This window comes from Callospermophilus lateralis, chromosome 6, assembly GCF_048772815.1.
Source record: "Callospermophilus lateralis isolate mCalLat2 chromosome 6, mCalLat2.hap1, whole genome shotgun sequence".
Taxonomy (NCBI): Eukaryota; Metazoa; Chordata; class Mammalia; order Rodentia; family Sciuridae; genus Callospermophilus; species Callospermophilus lateralis.
Genome location: NC_135310.1, coordinates 9,680,161 through 9,705,616, shown reverse-complemented (window position 1 = coordinate 9,705,616; position 25,456 = coordinate 9,680,161). Strand labels below are relative to the sequence as shown.

At 43.0% G+C, this 25,456-nt stretch overlaps 1 protein-coding gene across 1 annotated transcript in view; it reads left to right on the top strand.

The window, feature by feature from the left end:
- The first annotated feature begins 3,923 nt into the window (after window positions 1–3,923).
- Sytl3 (synaptotagmin like 3) overlaps window positions 3,924–25,456 on the top strand; it is a 61,015-nt gene continuing 39,482 nt past the window's right edge. The window contains exons 1-3 of the mRNA XM_076859396.2: window positions 3,924–4,169; window positions 6,024–6,242; window positions 20,470–20,534. Coding sequence (XP_076715511.1) covers window positions 3,949–4,169; window positions 6,024–6,242; window positions 20,470–20,534 — 505 coding nt within the window. The 5' untranslated portion in view covers window positions 3,924–3,948. The remainder of the gene's footprint in view (window positions 4,170–6,023; window positions 6,243–20,469; window positions 20,535–25,456) is intronic.

Sequence of the window (25,456 nt, the reverse complement as noted above, 5' to 3'; positions counted from 1 at the left end):
TCTGAACTCGGCCTGGGGATGTGGCTCAAGCGGTAGCGCGCTCGCCTGGCATGCGTGCAGCCCGGGTTCAATCCTCAGCACCACATACAAATGAAGACATTGTGTCCGCCAAGAACTAAAAAATAAATAAATAAATAAATGTAAAAATTCTCTCTCTCTCTCTCTCCCTCTCTCTTAAAAAAAAAAAAGTCTCTGAACTCTGAACAATACCAAACAACAACCAACCCATCCTCTATTTCCCTGTGTCCCATTCTCCTGCGAACTCAATAATATGTTGAGAAATGAACAAGATAATTATGTAATTAACTTGAAAGTGACCTGAGGAATAATGGATCCTCTAATTCGATAGTTCTTCAACTTGCAAGACTTATGCTCACTCATTACAGGAAATGCTTTGTAGTTCACCTGTTACTCTCCTGAAATTAAATTTATGTACAGTATGACCCACGTACATGATATTTGTACTAATGCAATGTCATTGTGATGAAAGGAGAAATAAAGGGGCACTAAGTAATAATGATACAAGATGTACATTGGTATGAAAAGTACATGGGAAAACAGGAAGTAACCAGATGTCCACACACAGAGTCCTATTGAGTGGGCCAGCACACCCAGACTCTTGCTGAAGTGTGGTGTTAGGGATTCAAACACTCCAAGCAGTATTTTCTTCAGTGACGTCCTTCTGCAATAGCAATGATTCTTGTTAAAATTCTGAGTGAAACCAAGTAGTTTTCCTTCAATTTATATAATAGTTGCATTCCTAAAAAAAAAAAAAAAATTCAGCATCTTAAAAACTTGCAAAATATACTTGGTGTTTATATAGGGGTTAGAATCTTTTTTAAAAATTTTTTTTAGTTGTATTTGGACACAATACCTTTATTTCATTTATTTATTTTTATGTGGTGTTGAGGATCAAACCCAGCGCCTTGCATGTGCTAGGTGAGTGCTCTACCTCTGAGCCACAACCCCAGTCCCAGGGGTTAAGAGTCTTTCATCAGATAATTATACTTTTTTTCCTAAATTAATTTATGCTAAGAGAATCAACATTTGTATTGGAAGTAAAGAAAATTCTTTGTCACTATGACAACAAAAATACATATTTCTAAATATGGGAGTGTGATACTGTCCCCATGATAAGTCCTGAACAAGTCCCAAATGAAGCAACTGTGGCTCAAACATGTCAAATGGAATGTTCAAAGCCATGAGCTGGTGGGGCACCAGGAGGCCACTGGTAACAACAACAAAGTTTTCCGTTGGAGCCATCTGTTCCTTTTCTTTCTCATTGCTGATGTCTCTCTGACTTTATTTTGGTGGCCCTCCATGTACTCTTATTGTAAGCCACATCACTCATCATAGCTTTGTTACAAGTCAAGTCATGTACCATCCAGAATGGTACCTAGCACTTAAAAGGTGCTCAGGGAACCTTTACTGAGTGATTGCATGGATGGCTCTGGGAAACCAAGAGATCATTTTTCTGCAGCTAGGAGTGAGTGGCCGCAAGGGGGAGCCCCAGCTCCCGCTTCTCCATGGAAAGGAACTTCCCTCACCTGTACTGAGGGACCTAGGTGTGTGGGTTGGTATGTTTTTAATGATAATTGGGTCCTGTATTTTTGAAATGTGTAAAACATGAAAGACTAGAAATTAAAGAGTTTCATACCACATTATATGTTGTAAGTATCTCAAAATATTGTTTATACCACTTCCTCTTTGAAATTAAGGTTGTCATTAGGTCACTAATAGATCCATTATTTTATGAATCAACAAACACACAGATTAATGTCACAATTTAAAAATGATTTCAGTATAATCAATTTCCTTTGTAACCCAATGTATTTTATTTTATACATTTAAATAATAGGCCTCACTGGACTACCAAGATTAAGGGAAAAGTTTAAGAATCTTTGCTTAAAGAGAATGATGGCTTAGGGCTCTGTTAACCTCATTCACAAATCTGCTAAGGATCATAAATTAATATAATATGGATTTCTGTTGAAGTCCAACAAGGGGAGTGTCACTTCTGCCCCCCTGGGGGATTCATGTTGGTGTGGTAACAAAAATGGCATCATAGAAAGCATGTTGACTTGATCTTCTACGTTTTCTTGAGGGATATCTATCAAACCTTTCAACTTACACTAAACAGAAAAAGGCCTGATGCATAAGGATAAGGAGCCTCATGAAAACTATTAAAAACCATAAATAATTGATAGATTGAGGCTGTGGTGTTGCCACTTCATGCTTCTCTAATTGATTATATTTTTTTGAGTTTTGACATTATTTGAAAAAAAATAATAGTAGCTAACAGCTAAGAACATCATTTCTCTAATTTATTTTCAATTAAGATGATGTAGTCAGTCATAGTATACCATAAGGGTCTGATAGGATTATGGAGAGTTGAAAAATTCTTTTGTATTATTCTTGTGTTTGTGGTGGTGCTGGTGTAAACAAGTCTACTGCTCTGCCAATTATGTCAAAGTAGCACATACAATTCTATACAGTATATGATACTTGCGAATGATAATCAATGACTGTTACTGGTCTATGCATTTACTATACTTGCTTTTTTACCATTATTCTAGAGGTTTGATATATACATGCATGTGTGTATGTGTGTGTGTATGTGTATGTGTGTGTGTATGTATGTGTGTGTGTATATATATATATATATATACCTAATGCTTGCAGCATGCAATTCCCACACCTGTAATCCCAGTGACCCTGGAGGCTGAGGCATGACGATTGCAAGTTTGAGGATAGCCTTGGAAAATTAGTAAGAACTTGTCTCAAAATCAAAAAAAAGGGGGACTGGGGATGTAGCTCAGTGGTAGAGCACCCGTGTGTTCAATCCCTAGTACTGAGAGAAAGAAAGAATGAATGAAAGAAAGAAAGGGAGAGCCATGTTACATCATGGCAACCTCATCCAGCTCCCTTACAGCATCTCTTGATGCATAATATTCCCTGGTGCTTGATCTAAGCTCACATTGTTTTGTTCATTGTGGCCCTAGGAGCAATGTACATATTCTGTGTAGCCTAGGTGGCCTACAGGTTGGACCATCTCAGGTGTGTCATGTAGCAGGTGAACTCTGATGTTTGTACGGTAACAAAACTGGCTAATGATGCATTTCGCCTAACTTATCCTATCATTAAGTGATGCATGATTGTACCTCAAACATAGATCTTTATACCTCTGACCACCAAAGATAAAGAATCAATATTAGGAAAATCTAACTTTGGGGCTGGGGCTATAGTTCAGTGGCAGAGCACTTGTCTAGCACATGTGAGGCACTGGGTTTGATCCTCAGCACCACATAAATATAAACAAATAAAATAAAGGCATTCTGTTCAGCTACAACTACAAAAAAAATTTTAAGAAATCCAACTTTTGAAGTTTAGGGTTTTTGGATATAGGAAGTTTTATTTAACAAAATTTAAAGTGCTACACCATCACCACAACAGAAAATGGAAAGATTTGTCTGGGTAGAACATTTGGTCTTCTCTGCGATAATGCTGCAGAGATATTCAAGCCAGGAAAAATGATGCTTTTTTTTTTTTTTTTTTTTTTTTTTTTCTTTTCTACAGGTATTGAAAAGCCTGGGCTTTAATGACCATTTTTTTTTTTTTCTGACCTGGAAACAGTTTAAAGGAAAGGTTATCTTCTATAAGTCACTGATAGACTTCTTACTGCTATTTGTAAACTTATTTTAGATTGGAGATTGCTTCTGCTTTGCAGAAATTATCTGCTTGGAGCCATGCATAATTTATAACAATCTCTGGCAAAACCTCAGAAGAGATATGCTCTTGTCTCAGGCGGACGTCAGAGGCGGGAGCAGCACCCAGTGAAAACACTCCCCCAGTGACTCTGGCAGAGGCACAGCCTCTGAGAGCTTTCTTCTTGAGGATTATGACACAGTTAAAAAGGAAAAAAGGGCGCCAGGCAAAGCAGAGTCACCAATGAAATTGGAGAGGGGCTCTTTTGAGAAAGTGGGGGTGAATGTGGATGCTGGAGCCCTTTGGCAGGACGGTGAAACTCTTCCAAATTGGGTGGAAGAAAAAGGAGAAGAAATGGCCCACGAAGTCAATCTGGATGCCCTCAAGGAGTTAGAACTCGAGGTCATTCTCCAGGTCCTGCACCGTGACCAGGCGGTTCAAAACCTAGAGGAAGAAAGGATAAGGTGAGTCGTCTGCAGAGGGGCACACTCTGCAGGTTTGGCTTTTTCTGCCCCGAGTCTGCTACTGCTTGGCTTTGGGCTACCTGCTTACTGGTTACTGCTCACTCACTGCTGAGCCCGAATGAAGGCATGTGGGTGCTTATTTTTGCTATCAAACTAAACTTGGAAGGTGGTAAGAACAAAGGGAGGCTGCCCTTGCTCATCATTTTGTGACGTTGCTGTCTGTCTGCTTGTCCTTTTCTCTACTTTGGGGCACTTTCAGGTTTCTGGAAGTCCCCAAAAGAATGCTCTCAGGTTAAGAGTTCTCCCACCTTACTTTTGGTGTAACCTGAATACACCAGAAGGCAGCTTTGGAAGAGCAAGTCTGATGGAATCCATTGCTCTCTTTTTTCCTTTGGCCACCTTTGCTTCCGTGTTGGCTTTGAGGAAAGACAGAGCATATACATGAACCTGCTTAGCCTGTCCCTGACTATTTTGCCAACAAAGTTTCTTTCCTGTCTGTCTCTTAGATGCAGGAGCTATTTGATATGAATTAACACTTAATAAGGCAGTGCTGGATGGTATCAAAACTGTCCACGGGGCTGGGGTTGTGGCTCAGTGGTAGAGCGCTCGCCTCGCACGTGAGAAGTCCTGGGTTTGATCCTCAGTACCACATTAAAAAAATAAATTAATTAAATAAAGATATATATAAAAAAACAATATTTATAAAAAACTGTTCACTGTTTGTTGTTAAGGTCCATCTTCGTAAAATATATTGGTGCCTGTTTATCAATGTTTATGGGGGACATGAAGTTTAGAAAATAAGAAGAGTGTGCTTACCATGTGCAAGGCCCTGGGTTCAATCCCCCCACCAGAAAGAAAAGAGAAAGCAAATGGAATATGTTTTTAGTTTTGTTTTATATCCAAGGGCAGAACTCTTTTGAAGTCTGCCGAGAAAAACACAGAATGTAAAACTTGGACAACCAAATGCTTGAGAAACAAGGAACATTTTCTGGTTAACTGGAAGGTACAGTGCTCTTTTCCCATCCTCCCTTGTGATTGCAAAGCTCTGAGTGTACTTACTTGTAAACTTTCTTCCATTAGAAAACATAATATGCTGACAAAAATGGCATTTTCTTTGATGATTAAAGAGCTTTCAGTGATCTGGAGACATTTTGAACATTAACAAAGTTACATGGGTACTATGGCAAGGAACTCTGTCCCAGTGTTTCTAGGGCAAATACTGAAAGTTGCATTTTAAAGTACCTTTCTGATGCAATCTTGTTTCTTCTCTTCTAAAACTAGGTAATAGAGACATTCCATGAATGTCTGGTTAATGACAATTTGTGGGGGATATAATACAGTGTCCCTTTCCACTCTGGCTATTGTCTAGAGGAGTTAGGGGCTGGAAGTGCGCTGATCATCTGTTAAAAACAAAGTAGCAAAAGCATAGCATCAGTTAAATAATTTTATCGAGTAACTTGCACCTATAGCAGAGATGTGTGCTCTATGATTGTGGATCTTTCCATGCCTTGCTTATTAGAATGGATGCCCTATTCTGTGTCTTTTTTCTTCTTTCGCTGGTCTTGGGCACACAAGGCTGAACCTACATCAAAAGTAGCAGCTAGCTCCTCTACACTAGGCATATACTTATGCTTTGCCACGTAATCCTTGCAGACACCTGGGTGGTTAGCTTGACATCTGCTTCACAGTTCAGAGAACCCTGAGTCTCAGCTCCAAGGGTTGCAGTGGAAACCCAAGGATGTCGGATGCCAAAGCCCTTTCCCATGCCACAGGCAGCGGGCGGGGTACTGCGGGCTCTGCCCTGTAGCCTGGCATTCCGTGCAGCCCTATCTTCTTTGACTCTGTGGGCCACAGGAAACTGAAAACACACCTGCAGCATCTCCGGTGGAAAGGAGCCAGGAATTCCAGCCGTGAATACAAGGAGAAGTGCTGTGCACGCTGCCAGCGGGCCTTGGGGCTGCTGCTGAACCGGGGGACCGTGTGCCTGGGCTGCAGCCACCGTGTGTGCTCTGAGTGCCGTGTATTCCTGAGGAGGAGCTCCACCTGGAAGTGCACGGTGTGCTTCGAGGAAAGGTGAGCATCTCCAGGGGTCAGATCACTCCACTACCAGGCCTCACAGAGGTCTGAAACAACCCTTTAATAAAGAGAGCAGCCATTCCTCAATCCAATCCATAGATGCTTCCAGTGTGCCCAAAGTGGCTTGGAAGTCCTTTTATTTTGAAAAAAACTGTTATATTAAAAAGGTTTTTTTTTTTTTTTTAATTTATAGCAGTTTGTCAGGCTACCGAGGGATTAACCCTGGAGTTCAGATTCATCTGGACCGCTTGACTAGTGCCTTAATTTATCTTCCTCAGTGAAAATGGAATGAATGGGGCATAGGGAATGTGAGGGTGAGCCTGTGCACCTTTCAAGGAGGCCTTTCTGCAGGAGGCTAGCTGGACTATATTTGATACTCGGATAAAGAACTAGATTTGGTTCCTATTGTGAAATACTGAATCTAGGTTCATTTTAACCTTTTGATGGTGAGGTTCTTAAACAAATTTTAACACAGAATTGGTGTTTTTGAGCTGCCTGTTTTGAAAATGGCAACATATTGATTTGCCTTGGACCAGTATCATTCAAAGCAAGAATGGGCAAGTCATGGATTCCTTGAAAACATAGGAGGGGTCTCTTTTGGGGGAGGGGGTGAAAAAGGACACCAGAAGGAGGAATGTGAGGCATGTGTCAATCTGGAGAGTAATCAGAGACCTGAAAATGACGTCCAAATGTGCACAGGTGGCCCAGGGACAGAGTGGAGAGTTGCTCACACAGTGGGGTGGTGTCTAGGCTCTCTCTCCTAAAGCAGGAGGGCTGTCTTTACCCGATGCCCTGGCATTAATCTACTTAATTTCCCGTCCCTTTGCAAGGTGTATTTCAGTTATTCAACCAAAGAGAAAAGTGGTTCAACCTGATCTCCGTGCTGAATTCTACAGCAGCTCACCACGTCGCCCTGACTTCCATTAATCACCCTTGTTTCTTTGGTTGGCTGGAGTCTGAGCCTTTCAGGCTTTTCTTGGCTCAAGAGTGAAAACCAAAGCCCTACTATGAGCTGCCCTGGACACATGGGTGTTGAAGCAGGGTTGGGGCCCTCAGGAGAACAGATGACAATTCCAATCATCTCTAGGAAGGTCTAAATACCTTCTTCCCATTTCAATCAATGCTATAGATTTGAAATTTAGTACCCAGTGCCCTCAGGGGGCTGAGGCAGGAAGGTCAGCCTCAGCAATTTAGCAAGGCCCTAAGCAACTTAGTGAGACCCTGACTCAAAATTTAAAAAAAAGGGCTGGGGATGTGGCTCAAGCGGTAGCGCGCTTGCCTGGCATGCATGCGGCCTGGGTTGGATCCTCAGCACCACATACAAACAAAGATGTTGTGCCTGCCGAAAAACTAAAAAAATAAATATTAAAAAATTCTCTCTTTCTCTCTCTCTCTCTCTCTCTCTCTCTCTCTCTCTCTCTCTCTCTCTCCACTCTCTCTTAAAAAAAAAAAAAGGTGGATGGGGTGCTGTGGATGTAGCTCAGTGGTTAACTGCACCTGGGTTCAATCCCTGGCATGAAAGAAAGGGAGAGGGAGAGATAGAATTAGAGAGATAGAGAGCGAGAGAAAGAAAAAAGAAATAAAGAAATTAATTTGATAAACCTTGCCTGGTGAGACTCAAGATCCCTCCGTAGTTTTTCATCTTCTCATGATTAACTGTAAATTAAAAATCAAAACAGGAGTTCAGGGGCTGAGGCAACTCCCAGGAAGCTGACCCATCTTGAAATCTCTGTCCTAGAGGGCATGATGCCCAGGCATTGTAACCCGACTCTCTAAGTACATGAAATGTCATTCCTAAAACCCCAGTTTCCTTATTTTGAAATAAGGGTGTTTTCAAAATACCTCAGGTAATTGCATCACTGAGTGGTGGGGATGGGGGATGGGTGGCTAATCTGCGCCTGCCTTCTTCCTTTGACTCTGCCCCTTCTTCACAGCCCTCGTCCTCTCTCCAGCTTTGTCCTTTCTGGCTGCCCTCCTGGTTTAGGACCAAAGACAAGGCTTTGTAAAACTTCAGAAGGCTGTTTGACATTCCTCGCTGCCTCACCCTGGGACCTGAGAAATCCTCTTGACCCCACTCATTTTTTTTCCCCTGCTTCTCCCTCAGCTTGAAGCTCCTTTTTCAGGAAGAAGTGCTTTGAGGACAGGATGAGGGAGGAAAGTTTTTAAATTCAGGAATGGGGAGCTCTGGGGTAGCAATTAAAAATACAGACCAACTTACAGATTGTTGCAAAGCAAAAGGCCTGTGAGCTGGGCTGGCCTGGGCTGTGTGGTAGGCCCAGGGGACATGCTTAGAGGGCTTCTGCTTTCAGGGAAAGTCCTCTCTTGGAGGACTGCCATCAGCAGAGCTGCTGGGGGTGGGAAGCTCAGAGGAGCTCTGAGGAGGGAGAGAAGAGGCGGATTTCTAGACCATCCGTAGCTGGAGTACTCCTGTCAGCTTTATTTAAACCTTCCAACAATCCCAAGTGGTAGCTACTACCATCATCCTCATTTTGTGGAGGAGAAAGGGGAGGCTGAGACATAATATAGTGTGCCCTGGAGCCCAGGTCTCCTCTGAGTCCTCACTGTGGCCGCCTGCTGGGATACTTGCGTGGGAGTGCAGAGTCTTCAAAGCTACTCAAACAGCTGTGTCCCCAGCAGCAGGAATGGAGGGTGAGCAAAGGCTCTTTACTCCATGAAAACCCTACCAAGGGTGTTATTCTGCAGGGTGGACTCAAGAGGCGGAAGATGAAGGTAAAAGAGCAATGAGAAGGTCCCTGCAGTGAAGAGCACCCAGTGGGAGCCTGGTACTGAAGTGGTGGGGACCCGAGAGGCAGTTCAAAAAGGCTGAGGGAACTCGGCTGCAGGGACCAGAGAGGGAAGAGTGGAGCCGGCTCTGAGGCCTAGCCAAGCAGTGAGCAGCTAGCTTTGCAGCAGTCTTAAGGCTTCAGAGAACCAGAGGAAACAGAGAAGGGGGAGAGGAGCAACAGAGAGAACTCGGTGAAGGAAGAGGAGGTGGACAGGGCCTCCAAGAAGCTGGTTGAACGTTGCTTTCTGCAGTGAGAAGGGTAGGTGTGGTCCCCGGCAGGTGCCAACCAGAAGAAGGTGATTCCAGTAGGAAGGGCGTGCTTGGGGAGAAGGAAGAAGGAAAGCAGCAGAAGCATGAACTTACCCTTGCTTAACACTTGGGTTCCCTTCCATGGAATTTATTGAGAGTTTCTACTGTGAAATGGCCCAACTTTGACCAGGCAAATGGGAGGAAGGGTAGAGAGGGTACATGGGGGCAGGAAAGATAGTGGAATAAGATGGACATCAATACCCTAGGTACATGTGTGACTGCACATATGGTGTGACCTACATCGTGTACAACCAGAGAAATGTAAAGTTGTGTTGCAATTGTGTACAATGAATCAAAATGCATTCTGCTGTCATATATACCTAATTAAAATAATTAATTAATTACTTAAAAAAATGAAATGGCCCAAGATAAAACTATGTTGAAATGTCAGGGAGACTAAGCTATATATTTGCTTGTTTTTGCTTATTTTTAAAATGTTTATTTATTTTTGGGTACTGGGTATTGAACTCAGAGGCACTCAGCCACTGAATCCCATCCCCAGCCCTATTTTGTATTTTATTTAGAGACAAAGTCTCATGGAGTTGCTTAACACCTTGCTGTTGCTGAGGCTGACTTTGATCCTCCTGTCTCAGCCTCCTGAGTCACTGGGATTGCAGGTGTATACCACTACGCCAAGCTGCTCATTTAAAAAAAAAAAAAAAAGAAGAAGAAAATTATTATTTTTTTTAGTTGTAGTTGGACACAATGCCTTCATTTTATTTATTTATTTTTTATGGGGTGCTGAGGATTGAACTGAGGGCCTTGCATGTGCTAGGCGAGCACTCCACTGCTGAGCAACAACCCCAGCCCCATTTTTTTTTTTTTTTTAAAGGTAAGATTGAACTTGGTGACTTAGGTTTGTACTGATTTTTTTTTTTCCTTCTTAAATAATGTTCTAGGGCTGGGGATATGGCTCAGTGAGAGCACTTGCCAAGCATGCATGTGGCCTTGGGTTCCATCCCCAAGACTGCAAAAAAAAAAAAAAATAATAATAATAAATAAAATAAAATAAATTCTATATGCAGTGGCTTCAAATTCCACTTGTCTGGGAGATACCTGCTCATCTCTGAAGTATAAGATTGCCGAGGAATTGCTATCACATAGGCTCTCCCACTTGCTTTGTAATTGGCTATGACCTAACAGATTCATTCTTCAGATATTTGTGAGTATGCTCCTGTTTCATTTGAGAATATGTATCATACATTTACAAATTCTCAAGAGGTTATTATGTATATTTATCATTATTATTATTACTATTATTAGTTTGCAATGCTAAGGGTGGAACCTGGGGTCTTGTATATGTGATACGCAAGTGCTTTACCACTGAGCTGCACCCCTGAGCCCCAGAGTTTGTTTTGCTTTGTCTTCATTGGGCTATTTTGCTGGTAGTAAGACTTCTTTGGTCTGATTAGGTTCAAAACTTGTTGCTCAAGAAATTCTCCATGTTTTCAATATTTTAACAATATATGTGCCACTGAACTTTTATAAGACAATGAGAAGATTTTTAGACTAAGGTTTCAATTTGCAGCAGGTTCACGGTGTTTTCTTAGTTACTCGGGTGCCTCTGGTGCCACAGCTGGTGCCAAGGGGAGCAGCATAATGCTCAGCTGGAAACAGACCCAGACCTTTATCTTGGCGTTTCACCATCACATCCTCAGTTCTCAGGTTCTCAGTCCTGAGCTGTTGCAAAGCAGAAATGGTGAACGTACATCTTGGAATTTATCATAAGGGATTTAATTTGGCTCGAGTGCCTTTTTGATTAGGATTTGGAGGTAAGCGTGTTGTCACGGGATGCATTCATTGTATTTTCTACATCGAATTGGAGATTTTTTTATTGAAAATCATGCAACATTTCAATAATGGTTCTATAACAAAATTATTTCCTGCTTAAAATAAAACTTTCAGAGGTTAGAAAATGTACTCCTGGCTGGGAATGGTGGCACATGCCTGTAGCTTGGGAGGCTGAGGCAGGAGGATCACGAGTTCAAGGCCAGCCTCAGCGACAGCAAGGCACTAAGCAACTCTGTTTCTAAGTGAGAGACCCTGTTTCTAAATAAAACACAAAAATGGGCTGGGGATGTGGCTCAGTGGTTGAGCGTCCCTAAGTTCAATCCCTGGTAGAGAAAGAAAGAAAAAAAAAATACATGAAGACAAGTTAAATTAATGTGTAAAATATTTCAGAGTCATACATTTATAAATTCTCAAGAGTATAGCCACTAAAACTGATTTCACAAGGGAAGAGCTTTGTTCTTTGCCGTACAGGTTTCTGTCTTGCTGAACTAGATTGCACCAAGGAATACTCTATGGCTCCACTCACCTAGATCCTTGGCCCAAGATTTTTTTAATTTTTGTTTGTTTGTTTTTGTTTTGTTTTATTTTGATACTAGGAATTGAACCCAGGGGTGATTTACCACTGAGTTACATCCCTAGACCTTTTTATTTATTTATTTGTATTTTGAGATAGGATTTGCTTAACTTCTGAGGTTCCTGCTAAGTTGCTGAAGCTGGCCTCCAGCTTGCATCCTTCTGCCTTAACCTCCTGAGTCCCTGGGTTACAGGTGGGTGCCACTGCACCCGGTAATATATGGTGTTTCTTAGTTCTGACCTAGCACTGACATCTGTTTTAGTTTTTGCATACAGCTTGCCTATTTTACTTAGTACATGTGCATTGTTTTCTTATGAACACAGTAGATGATCACAATATTCTTTTTATGCATGTACTAATGTAATGATTATTTTGATATTCGACACCTTATAATACCAAAACAAGCAGTAAAAACGTAGATATTTATGGAATACTTTTTTTTTTTTTTTTTTGGGAAAAAAGCTTATTTTGCACTTGCTGAAGAGAATGTTTTCATAGTATTACGTATGTCATTCTTGCTGAAGGTCCTATTCATTCTGTGGTCAGCACTTGATTAGTCAGGGCAAGTCCTGCCTTTAAAATAACTTTCTGAGAATTAGTAAGCTTCCTGTTTCATTGTGTCTTTTACCATCTCTAAGTTGAAGGTCAGCCTCAGGAGGCAGCGTTCCGGGCTGGCACAGTGCATGGTAGCCAAGTGCTGGAGTTGGGAGGATGCTGGGAGGCTAGCTGTTCCTTTTAGGTCACGCTCTTACGAGAATTTCCACAGTAAATTGTGCACAGCCCATTCCCATACCAAGTACATGCAGTGTGTGATTCATAGATTTCAGATGATTCGTCTTCTGCTCCTTTAAAGCAGATATTTCAGAATCAACATTATTAAGCCCATGTTCTGTTGAAAGAAGGCAGCCCCTGGGTTTCTGCCTAATGGCAAAACTGACCCTTGTGATTGTCCTCTCAAGTCCCTCCTCCCTCTGTGATGCTTTGGCGATGTAGGGGACTAGGATTGGGGGGTGCCTTTTTCAGATTCAAATTACACTCTGGTTTTTGGAAACGAACCAAGTGCTCCTTTAAAAGGAAATGCTCGAGTTTGCCAATCTGCTATGCACTCGGTTATCAATATTTCCGTATTTGTAACTATGGTATTGAAGTCAGCTGATAAGAAAACAGTAATTCCTTCTCCCTTTCAAAATGGTAAAGAAAGAAAGAAAGAAAGAAAGAGAAAGAAAGAAAGAGAAAGAAAGAAAGAAAGAAAGAAAGAAAGAAAGAAAGAAAGAAAGAAAGAAAGAAAGAAAGAAGGAAGGAAGAAAATTGTAACAAAGAACTGAAACTGTAACCTTGAAGGGAGTTCCCCAAGCCTGTCTGCAATGGTTACTTTATATTTAATTTCAAAGGAATTCTCAGGCTCCACAATCTGGCACTGGGAAATTTGTTACTTTTATGCTTGGAAAAGTACTCTGACTTGGTAAGGGCAGTCCAAAATTGTGATTCTAAGGTTTTTTGTTTTCTGACAAGAGAGACTGGCCCATGGTTCTGAGAAGACTATGAGTTGCAGTGTGGACCCATCAAGTTCGCCATGACTGTGGGATAGGAGGTCCATTTGGAGCTATTCTGTGAGCAGGGGAAGGGGCTGGCCGCTGCATGAGGCAGGGCTTGAGGTCTGGTTTGGGAAGTTGGTGGTAGAGGCTGGGGTGGAGGCCGTGAGTGCACTCAGAAGCAGCCGGTGGGGTGGGAGGAAGAGGAAAGCAGAGAAGGAGATCTCCCTGGCGATTCCTTCAAGTTCAGAGCCCTGAGTAATGGTTGTGTGTGTGAGTGTGTGTGTGTGTGTGTGTGTGTGTGTGTGTGTGTGTGTGAGTGTTTTTAATATTTTTGTTGTCCATTGTCAATGGACCTTTATTTTATTTACTTATATGCAGTGCTGAGAATCGAACCCAGCGCCTTGCACATGCTAGGCACTGAGCCATCACCCTGGCCCTTAGAATATGTTTTTGATCCATTGAAATAATGGGCTTGGCAAGAAGATGTCTGGGAACTATTTAAAAAAAAAAAAAAAAGAGAGAGTACAGAGGAGTGGAGGAAGGCATCCATGGGCGCTGAGCAGCAGGCAGGTCAGGGTCAGAGGGCAGCCGAGCTGGTGAAGCTGGAGTCTGCTGCTTTTGAAGGAAGGGCATGGGCAAGTGATGCCGAGCGAGTTCATGGACACTTACTGGCTGTAGAAATCTCACTGGAGTGTGGTTCTGCGGATCATGACAGGGCCACATCCTATGTGATTCTTGGTGTGATCCCAGTGAACATGTTGTAGAAATAATTTTAATCATCTTGCCAATCATTTTTGAAATATCTGTATTCCTACAGTTATCACTTTTAATGTTATTGAACTCCTCCTTCCAGGATCACTTGTTACTGTCTTGCTTTATAATTATTTGTTCCACAAGTGTGCTAAGTCAGCTGCACTTTAACTCCTGGAGAGCCTGTTGCCCATCTTTGAGGTCATGATTTCCCAAGTTCACATATTCCTTATTTTGATTCATTTTCCATCAACTGTAGTGCTTTCTCAAGATTTTTTCCCCAGGAAGAGCACATGGTCTAAAGATGTGTTTTCTAAATTCATCATTTATATTTTTATACTATATATTTTTTCATATCTGAGACTGCTTTCTAGTGACTTTCTCTCATGAGCAGTGACTTCTCTGAGTTTTAAAATCCTGGACTGCAACCTTTTAATCAAAGATTTGCAACAAATGCATCCTCATTATATTTTGAAATTTAACACTATAGAGACGTCAGGGGTATTTTAAAATTTTTATTTTCATTTGGTTTCTATGCATTAGAGACATTGTCCCCCCCCACCACCACCACCCACATCCTTGTTATTAAAAATAGTTCCTAAAGTGTGCCTAGGAATAAGTCTCTTCAACTGATTCCCCCTCCCCCCTCCCTTTTTTTTTCTTAAGATAGGAATCTCCCAAAATGTCACTGAGGCTGGGCTCCAGTGACCCTCCTCCTCAGCCTCCCCAGTGGCTGGGGCTACTGGCATGTACCCCCTCATCCAGCTTCTCCACAGTGTTTGTTGTGGAATAAGAAATGTTCCTTTGGGCTGATTATTCAGCTCTTTGAATTTGTTTATCAACCTCTTAATGATTTCTTTAATTGGAACTGATTATTCTGTTATTCTTTGATGCCACCTGACTGGTTTCTTCAGTGATAATGTCTGACGGGTAGGTCGGCCTTGTCCTGTGATTGTTGGGTCTTCTCTGCAGGACTCCTGCAGGTCTGGGAGGCGCCTGGCTGAGCGGCCTCTCTCTGCCCCTACTGAGCACTTCTCTCTGCCGTGGTCTTGTTAGTTTCCTAGCTCCTCCTTCTCTCCAGCCTGGCTTTTCCTATCTTTTTCACAATGGTGGTGTGACATGTTTGTGCAGACCGATGATTCCCTTAGTGCGCAGGTTCAGCATGGCCACTTCTCTGTCTCCCAGACGCCATGTCTCCTGCCCCAGGCATTTTGTCTGAGCTCTTACTGTTTCCTCAGACCCCCAGCTGCGGCTGTCTGCCATAGAGCAAGCCTTCCTCCCTGTGCCCCTCAGGTGATGTGGGAAGGTGGATTGGCACCTGGCCCAGTTCCCATAGTCCAGGCCTTGAACCTCCACAGCTCTGTCAGGCTGCAGTAGAGTTTCTCTTATTTCATCAACTAGATGTAGCAAACCAGAAGTCACAGCCCCAGACTCACTCTCGTAATCAGAGACTCAGGCAGCCCAGCCCTTGTTGCTTTTTGCACCGAGTTTAATCCTGATCAATGCCTCACAGTGGGCCGTCCACAGTGCCTGCCCCTCCCTGCCATTGTGCTAGCCACTTCCTCCGCCTGGTGCCTGAGTGTGTCCCCCCACCCCACATGTTTCCAGGGCGTGACACGTGCTAAACTTCAGTGCACCCTGCTGAGGGCTCTACCCCTCAGGCTCCCACCTTATCACTGGTTCTCAGGGTGCCCCCTGCAGAGGGGGGGTGTTCATTCACAGTGCCTGGGGCTGTGACTGGCATGGGGTGTGACTAGGGGCTTGCCTGTCTCTGAAGTTAAGGAAAGGACAGTTATAAATGTTTTGCAAGAACTGTTGATAGCAGCTCGATGAGATCATTTCTTTATCTTTATCTCCATTCTCTGACTCTTCATGGTTACTCAGGATTGGTCTCTTTTCTTGTAAGAAGGTCAAAATCAGATCAGATGTGCTTCTGGAAAAACCCCACTGGTTTGTAACTGCAAAGCATTTGAGATACAGATTATTTGAGGTAAAATCTTTCAACTGTGTGCACACACAGATCTGTTCTAGCTGGGAATCCCCAAGCAGTTGGACAAACTAGCAGTTAGATTTTTCTCAGTTTTACAATCCATCTTCTTTATTTGGCTATTTTCAGCTCATGCATCTGATGAGCCACCAGGGCCCTCTTAAGAGCTCTCTGGAGGATTCCTTGCCATTGGGGTACTGGTGGAAGAGCAGATCTGCACAGATGGACTTTTGCAGAGAGTCAATGAATTCTGATTATGCAAACCAACTTTCCGCCTCTTGCATTGACTGATGAAAATACCTTAATATTTAATACACTCACTTTTCTTTTCCTTTTTTTGTACCAGGGATTGAACTCATGGGAACGTAATCACTTAGCCACATCCCCAGCACCACCTTTTTTGTATTTTATTTAGAGACAAACTCTCACTGAATTGCTTAGGGCCTCACTAAATTGCTGAGGCTGGCTTTGAACTCAAAATCCTCCTGCCTCAGCCTCCAGAGCCATTGGGATTACAGGCATGTGCCACTGCGCCTGCATATGTTCACTTTCCTTGGTGTATAAGGCACAGGTGCCATAGCTTATGCCTCTGAAAATGCAAGTAACTTAGATGCAAAATAAAATTGCATTCCAACATGTGGCTCACTGGTAATAGTAGTGAGATCAAATAGCTTTCTGTTAGGATCCTCTATTCTCCTTAGCGTTTGTTGAACGTCTGTGGACTAGAATTTTGCGAAGTGCTCTTCAACAATTGTTTCTTTTTTGCTGATGAAATCACAGCATTCGCAGGGTCAAGACTATAAAGGTGGATGCTGAAACCTCCAGAAACACCATCTATGCACCAGGTGCTTGGTGATGATTCTTCTAAGAATCCTCCTGCAGGGGACTGCCTAGTTAGTGGAAGGTCTCCCCTGTCTCCACAGCTCCTGCTCTCTCCACACCCCATGTGTTCGCCTTTTGAGATGCATTTATGGATTGATTGAAAATTTTTAAATAAGCAAGTCATGATTTTACCTGAGAGTGTTAACCTACTAAGAGTGTTGACCTACTAAGAGTGTTGACCTACTAAGAGTGTTAACCTACTAAGAGTGTTGACCTACTAAGAGTGTTGACCTACTAAGAGTGTTAACCCACTAAACTCTTAAAATGTTTCAAGAAGCTCTCCTAGCCCAATTCTGGTTTAATCATCTGGGAAGAGGCATCAAAGGCTTCCTTTGGTTACTGTCATGAGTCATGCCACCCTGGGTTGGCCCTGGGGGGACGGAGACTTCAGAATTGACTTGCTTCTCCCATAGACAAGAGTTGCTATGTGGTCCTCCATCTGAAACTCAGGACACATGTAGACAGGAGTCCTTATGAAAGTCATTATGGAATAATTGCTTATATAATGGCTAGTTCTGTCTGAAGGGGTGACAGGGGTGTAGCTCAAAGCTAGCAGTTAGAGGAAATGGCCTCCAGTGCAAAAATCAGTGGTCTTCATGTAGTTTAGGATGGTGGTGGGTTTTTTAAATTAATTAATCAATTTTATAGTAGAATGCATTTTGACATATTGTGCACAACTTCTCATTCCTCTGGCTGTACATGGTGCACAGTCACTCCAGTAGTGTAATCATACATGTATTTAGGGTAACAATGTCTGTCTCATTCTACGATCCTTCCCATTCCCACAGCCCCACCCCTCCCCTCTCTTCCCTCTACACAAACCAAAGTTCCTTCATTCTTCCTTATCACCACCCCCACCGCACTATGGATCTGCATTCACTTATCAAACATTCGGCTTTTATTTTTTTGGGATTGGCTTATTTTGTTTAGCACCATATTCTTAGTTATAATCATTTACCTGCAAATGCCATAATTTCATTCTTCTTTAAGGCTGAGTAATATTCCATTGAGTATATATATCACATTTTTGTTATCCATTTATCGGTTGAAGGACATCTAGGTTGGTTCACTCATTTAGCTATTGTGAACTCAGCTGCTAAAAACATTGATGTGACTGTGTCACTGTAGTATGCTGATTTTAAGTCCTTTGGGTATAAACTGAGGAGTAGGGTAGCTGTGTCAAATGGTAGATCCATTCCAAGTTTTCTGAGGAATCTCCATACTGCTTTCCAAAGTGGTTGCACCAATTTGCAGTCCCACCAGCCATGTCTGAGTGTAAGGAATGGTGATGTTTTTATCCTTTCATTCATTGATTCAGATTAGCTCGAGAAACTCTGATTTTGTGCCCAAATCTCTGTGGGCCAGCTTAGCTGTTTAAACTTCATGAGGACTCAGTTGAGATTAAATGAGATGATTAGATGGTTCTTTTAATGACTGGCACTAGGGGACTAGGGTTTTAGTTTGCTCAGTGTATAGGTCCTGAACTGGGGCTGGAGATCCTTTCAGTGAGAGGTATCTGCGGTATTTATTTACTCAGGTGTGCCCACCTTCCTCACCTCCCTCTCCTTGACTGCTTTGCATCTTTTATGATTGGGCATCTGTGTGCATGGTCACTCCTCAAGGCCAGCCTGTGTCTGGTTGGCTCAACAGATGATACGAGCGCTTTGGTCACATGGGTGAGGAAGTGTGGGAGAGTAGATGAGTTCCAGCAGGTCACCACTACCAGAGAAACAGTCCAGGTAGGGCAGGCCACTGGCCAGCTGGAGGCCCCCTCCTGCCCACCTCATCTGATGATCAGACCTGGCCTGCTACATCCTCAGAAATTGAACACCCAGTACACGGAGCACTTCACAGGGGTGTGAATTTACCTCTCATTAACCTCTCTACGCTCTCCCTGATTATTATTATTATTTTTTTGTGGGATTGAACTCAGGGTTCTGCCCATGTTAACCAGAGCCCTCCACTGAGCTCAGCCCAGCCCAGCCCTTCCTGGTTTTCGGATGCTCTGCTGGCCTTCAAGGTAGAGGGGAAGGCTGTGGAGAGGCTACGGTGGGTACCTTAAGGTATTTTGTGTAGACCTAGAAGGTGAGATATTTGAGTTTCTGATTTTTATGGATTCAGCTGTTTTTCTGTCTCCCTAGGAATATATCATTGTTGACTATGTTACATATTTTTGTTTCTTAATGTGGTACCAAATGTCAAAATTCTGTCATAAAATTTTTAAACACTGTAGATTTTCCTTGTTCTACTCATTAATGTATAAACCAGAGAATAATAGTTCCTAACCAGATGACGGTAGAAAGTTGATTGAGGTCTTCTGACAATTACTAATGCTAGAAAAAGATAGGTAATTTTAAAAAGGTAGATTGGCATATATTTGTGATTTTATTTACATTAACAGCATTCATAAGCATTAACTTTAAAAATGTTCATTAGAGGGGCTGGGGATATAGCTCAGTGGTAGAGTGCTTGCCTAGTAGGCGAGAGGCCCTGGGTTTGATTTCTTGCACCTAAAAAAGAAAAAAAAAAATCTATTTGAGTTCATGTAAGTCTATATAGGTCCATGTGAGTCCATATAGGTCCATGTAAGTTCATTTTTTAGGTTATAGCCTAAACCTAGCAGAGAATTTATTTCAACAAATTTAAAAAAAAAAGACTTTCCACAAAAGTTAAAACTTCAATTTTTAAAAACTTGCATAGGCAAGGAGTTGTCAAGTTTAGTGAAACATTTTATGTATTTAGGGTAATAATATTTTTGTTGTGTGGGGCACTAAACCCAGGGCCTCCTGCATGCTCCCATTGAGCTACATGGCCCCCCAGCCCATCTGGTGTATTATTAAACAATTGATAATATCTGTGTTCCCTTTTTGCATCCTAAAGGATATAAACAATTCTGGTTTCTCCAGAAAAGTCACAACTGTCGAGAGCAAAACACACTTTAGGACCTCAGTTTCAAGCAGCCAGCACATAAAGAGCTCTGTGCGCAGTTAAGTGTGAGAGCCAGCGGCTGCAAGGCCTGGTCCTGGGGGGCCACCAGACCAACTGGCCGACCACAGTTGTTCCCCTGATGTCAGATAGTGCCCTTGGAACCACCTCTCTGGTCTCTGTCAAAGCTTATTGACAGAGAATTGTGGACTTCAGCTCCTCCCCGGAGCCTTTCTCAGGCCTGTTGGTGCTCTGCAAATATCCTGGTAAACACTGACGGTAACCTGGGGATGATCTTCCTCTTGGCCGACTGCAGAAGGCTGAATGGTTCTGGAACTTATCCTTTGTGGCATTGCTTGGTATAGATACCACCATTATCATGGCAACGCGATTGTTTCCATAGCAAATCTGTTTCGCTTTGTGTGTATTCAGAAATATTAAGTTTCTTGACCTGCGTTGGGCACAGCATATGTTAATATGAATGCATCCCATGTACTGTAGCACACCATAGCAGGAGGACTAGCTTTGTAGATTGGTTAACCTCAGTAAGAAATAGGTAAAATGAGGTGTTTGGTCCTTTTTAAATTAATATGTTGTGATATTCCCCTTCTCCCTCCCTATATCCACTACATACAAACAGCACTGTTTGTATCTATTCTAAGGCCTCTTTTCTGCTTGCTTTTCAGAAACGTGAAAGCAAAAACTGGGGAATGGTTCTTTGAGGAACGAGCCAAAAAATTTCCAACAGCAGGTAAATGCTCTTAAAATTTTTACTATATGTAGTTCTAGTTTTAAAATATTTGCTGCTATGATTTTTGATTATAAAAAAGTTCATGGAGGGCTGGGAATGTGGCTCAAGCGGTAGCACGCTTGCCTGGCATGCGTGTGGCCCGGGTTCGATCCTCAGCACCACATACAAACAAAGATGTTGTGTTCGCCAAAAACTAAAAAATAAATATTAAAAATTCTCTCTCTCTCTCTCTTTAAAAAAAAAAGTTTATGGAGCTGGGGTTGTGGCTCAGTAGAGCAATCGCCTCGCAGGTGTGAGGACTAGGTTTGATCCTCAGCACCACATATAAATAAATAAATGAATAAAATAAGGGTATTGTATCCATCTACAACTAGAAAAAAATTAAAAATAATTCATGGGTTTAGAATTAAAAGACAAAATCACAAAAAATTTAGTTATAGATCGAATTGGCTTTTATTTGCAATTTATGAATGGGGCAGCCTCTACTGTACAAAATAGAAGTCAGCTCCCAGGATAGCCAGGGCAGGACAGTGGCTTTTGTAAGGTGGGAACAAGGGAACAGAGCAGTGGCAGAAAAGCTGATTAGCTGACATCAGAAATTACTTGGTGGGGTTAAAGCAGGGGGGGGCGGTCCTTGTCAGGCTGACTCAGAGGAGGCTGGAATCTACTCTTTTCAGGAAAAACTGGTGTGTTTGGGGATGTAACTGCATCATTAAAATGTCACTTTTCTTCTGCAGCATTTAGCATGAGTGACTGTTTTGGTCTGGTCTGGTCTGGTCTCTTGGGGTCTGGTGGAGGAACTCCGTCCAGAACAATGGCCTCCCGTGACTTTAGTTCACAGGCCCTGATGACTGGTCCTCCTGTTCCGCAGGAGCTTTCCTGCACCTAACTGCACACGATTTGCTACCTGTGCCTGTGGCTCTTCCCACTCTACCCCCACGAGATGGGCTCCCTTCTTTAGGACTCCTGCTCCAGGGAGTTTCCTTGACTTCCTGCTTCTCAGAGTGACCGTTCCTCTGGGACACCAACAGCTTCTGGTTGGTACATTTCTTCTGCAATTATTGCAAAGCTCCTCTTATTATAGATTTGTTTGTGTGCTTTTGTTTGTGTGAGTTCAAACTGTGCTTTTAGAATCTTGTTCCCCTCTACAGCACCAAGGACAATTCACAGAGAATGAAGAGCATTTGTAGGGAGCAGGGGTGGAGGCTGGCTGTGGCCTGTGAGTGGGTGTGTGCAGCTGGTCTTAATACCATGCAGGTATTAAGATAATAGAGTGTTTTCAGAGTAAGACATGGCGGGATGGTCCATGCTGACACTGAGAACTCTGAGTGAATGGTACTTTGGTACTTTGGTCACATGAGTGGCCTTACATTCCCAGGTAAAGGTGTGCACACGTGACATCGCCATCAGGTGGAGGCCGCTCACTGTGAGGAGCTCTTGTCTCAAGTGTGACATGGGTGGCTCGCCTCCTCTGTGACTGTGATGATGGGCCTGGACTCAGACTGTCGGGCGTGGGTGGCTTCCGATACTTTTTCTAGAAAAAGTGTCAGTTTGAGTTAGGGAAGCCCGTTAGCCTCACTAGGGTAACCAGGCAATAAGGGAGCCATTCGCTGGAGTGCAGATGCTTGGCTTTACAAGAAGCCCTGACAGCCACGCTGCAGAGCTAGATGGGATTAAATTCTCCCCGGGATCATATTGCTGACACTTCTTACTCAAGAATAAATGCCAGTGCATTAGAAACCTGGAGGAAAACTTAAGGCTGAAGCTACAGAATGAAGCAAGGGTGTCTGATTTCACTCAGGCCAGTGCTTCTCGGCCCTTTCCATGATCCCACCCACCACCACCAGGTGGCTGGTGGGGCACCTTTTCCTAATTACTATGGGTCCATGACATTGCCGTATCCCAGGGGCCATACTTGTGGTTATGTGCTGGGGCCTTCTGGAAAGCCACAGAGTGTTCATTGTAACGTCTGGGAATCACCCGCCTAGTCCAGCTGCTGTCCCCATGGGTGCTGTCCTCCCCTTAAAACACAAGCCAGGCACAGCCACAGCAGCACAGGACCTGCTCTGTTTTTTATTGCTTGGTTGGTTTCTTTAAAATTCTTGCTGTGTTGGGGATGTCGCCCTTCTTCAGGTGGTAGAGACTCCATTTTTTCCCCTCACTTCAAATCCTACTTTATAAATTGAACCACAGGAACTGAAGTTCCTGTCATCTCTCAATTTCAAGACACCTCCGTTGTTTTACGCGTTGTTGGAAGCGTTAGCCCCGTTGTCTCATTGAGTAGATGAGTTTTCAGACCAGAATGTGTGTGTGTGTGCACCTGGGTGTGAATGTGTGTACTGTGGGTGTGCTCGTGCAGGCATGTGTGTGTGTCTGCATGTGTGTAAACACACGGGCTCACACCTCACCCTCTTTCAGCACCCCATCCTCTGGGAGAAGTAGGTCGCCATGGTGATACTCAAGCTACAAAAGGGAGTCGGAAAGAGCTAAGCCTGACACCAGGGGGTCCCTTTCTCACCTTGTAACTTTCTATAGGAAAGAAAATGACAACAAGAAAGGAAAAAAGGAGAGCAAGGAATCGGTCTGAGAATAAATCATTCTTTTTCTTGGCTGCTGTTTTTATCAACGTATAAAGCAAACACCAAAAAACAAAACAAATCTTTCTCTACAAGATTTCCTCAAATTCTGGGAGGTCTCATTTTCTTTGGCCTATCTCCGAGTGGGCTCAAGAGGTACAGAGAGATCCAGAAAATTTCCAGGCTGGGGGAACCAGCTGGGAGTAGTTCTGAGGGCCAGATGGGTGGGGTAGAGTTGTAGCAGGGGAGTCTGGAGAGGTCATCAGGGGTCAACTGACAAGGCTTGTGTGGGTAAGGAGGGAGTCTTCTTTGCTCTTGGCTGTGCCCCTAAAGAAGAACATGGTAGAGAAATGGGTGCATTGAACTGAATACCTGTGTCACAGGTCAGGTAAGGTCCAGTTAGGAGAGAGGAAACCACGTGGTCGTTGGAACAATGGGGATGTAATTCAGGCTGGTTAAATAGCTGTTATTGGAGGATGGAAAGAACAAAGGGGTCAGTGCGGGGACACAGAAGTTCCACCCTTCCTGCTGTCTGTGCTGACCAGACAGCAGGTGCACAGGGAGCAGCAGACAACCCCCCCCCTGGTGTCTGGGATCCCCAGGGGTCCCCATTGCACCCCAATAGGGAGCCAGCTGCACCCCCAGCTCTCTGATGTATTTTCGTGATTTCTGTAGTGTGTGTTGTGATGGTGCAAAGGAGGCTTTTTCCAGCCCTCTATATCCTATCCCAAAAAACTAGACCATGGCCTATACCATGAGAGGCATGAGATCATCCCTTGTGTGCATTGGTCACCTGTTGCTGTGTAACAAGTCACTCCAAACTCAGTGGCTTAAAACAACTGGCATTCTTGTTTTTGTCTCCAGCTGAAGGCTTTTCTGGGGCTGGAGGCTCTGACTTCTCGGGCTCATTCACATACTCAGCCTTTCCCTGGCTCCATTTCTCTCTCTCTCCTCTGTCTCCTTTGTCTCTTTCTTGAGTGGAACCCAAGGCCTTGAGCGTGATGGGCAAGAGCTCTACACCCCGAGCTGCATCCCCGGCCCAGAGGCAGTTTCTTAAGTCAAGCCAATGTGTTTATGTCACTTGGCTCAAATTGATTATAGTTTTACCCTGATGTTTATGTAATAATTTATAAAGACTGCTTTCCATGTCTGTCACCATCATCGTGTGATTTCTGCCTACCGCATCTCATCCAGCCTCAGAAGGTGTCAGCATTGATCTAATCAACTCACGATTGCTAGATAGCCAGGGAACTTCCAGTTTTCTATTATGTCTGGGATGTTTGTAATATTAAAATCATATTTTACGGTGCCATGAACAGCCTTGTAGACAAATCTCTGAATATTTCTACAAGGATAAGGTCAGGAACTTGGTTTCCAGAGAGGATGTGCCTGAAACAAACAAACAAAAAAAGTAAAAAACAACTCCGTCAATTTGGTAAAGCCACATTGGTAGTGCACAGTGGTTTTCTTATATTTTAATTGCATTCATCTAATTACTAATGAGATTGAATATTTTCACTTTTTTTTTTTTTTTTTATTGAACCCAGGGTCATTTATTCACTGAGCTATATCCCCAGTCTTTTTTTTTTTTTTTTTTTTTTTGAGACAGGATCTCACCAATTGCCTGGGCCGTATTGAACTTAAGACCTTCCTGCCCCAGCCTCCCAAGTCACTGGGATTACAGATGCGAGCCACCATGCCTGGCTTTCTATCTTTTTGACCTTCCATAGATGTTCTTTTTTTTTTTTTTTAAATGATCTTTATTTTTTAAAATATCTTTTTAATTATAGATGGATAAAATATCTTTATTCATTTATTTTTTTTATGTGTTGCTAAGGATCGAACCCAGTGTCTCACACGTGTGAGGCAAGTGCTCTACTACTAAGCTACAGCCCAGCCCCATAGATGTTCTTCTTATGTTAAAATTATTAACCCTTTTCAGTCATATTACTTGCACATGTGTCTTCCAGTTTGTGGTTTTTGACGTTTATACTTTTTGTGTGTGTGTTTGTAATCAAATCCACTTTTTCTTATATAACTTTTTTCTTTGCTTTAATGCTTAGAGACTTCCTTATCCTACAATTCAGTTAAATACTCACACTTACTTTCTTCTTTTATTTAGCTCTTCACAGTCCATCAAAAAGCCTGATCTAATCTTTCCCCTGGTGTTCAGTGCTCCAGGACTATTTGTTACATTATCAGTGCCCTTCACATTGGTTCATAATCCAGGGCGGTTGGCTTATACAGCTCCAAGGTACATCAATCCTGTGCTTCAGGGCTGTCCCCAGAGGCCAAGATGCTGCCTCAAAGGTCAAGAACTGTTTCAGTCAGCTTTTTGGCTGCTGT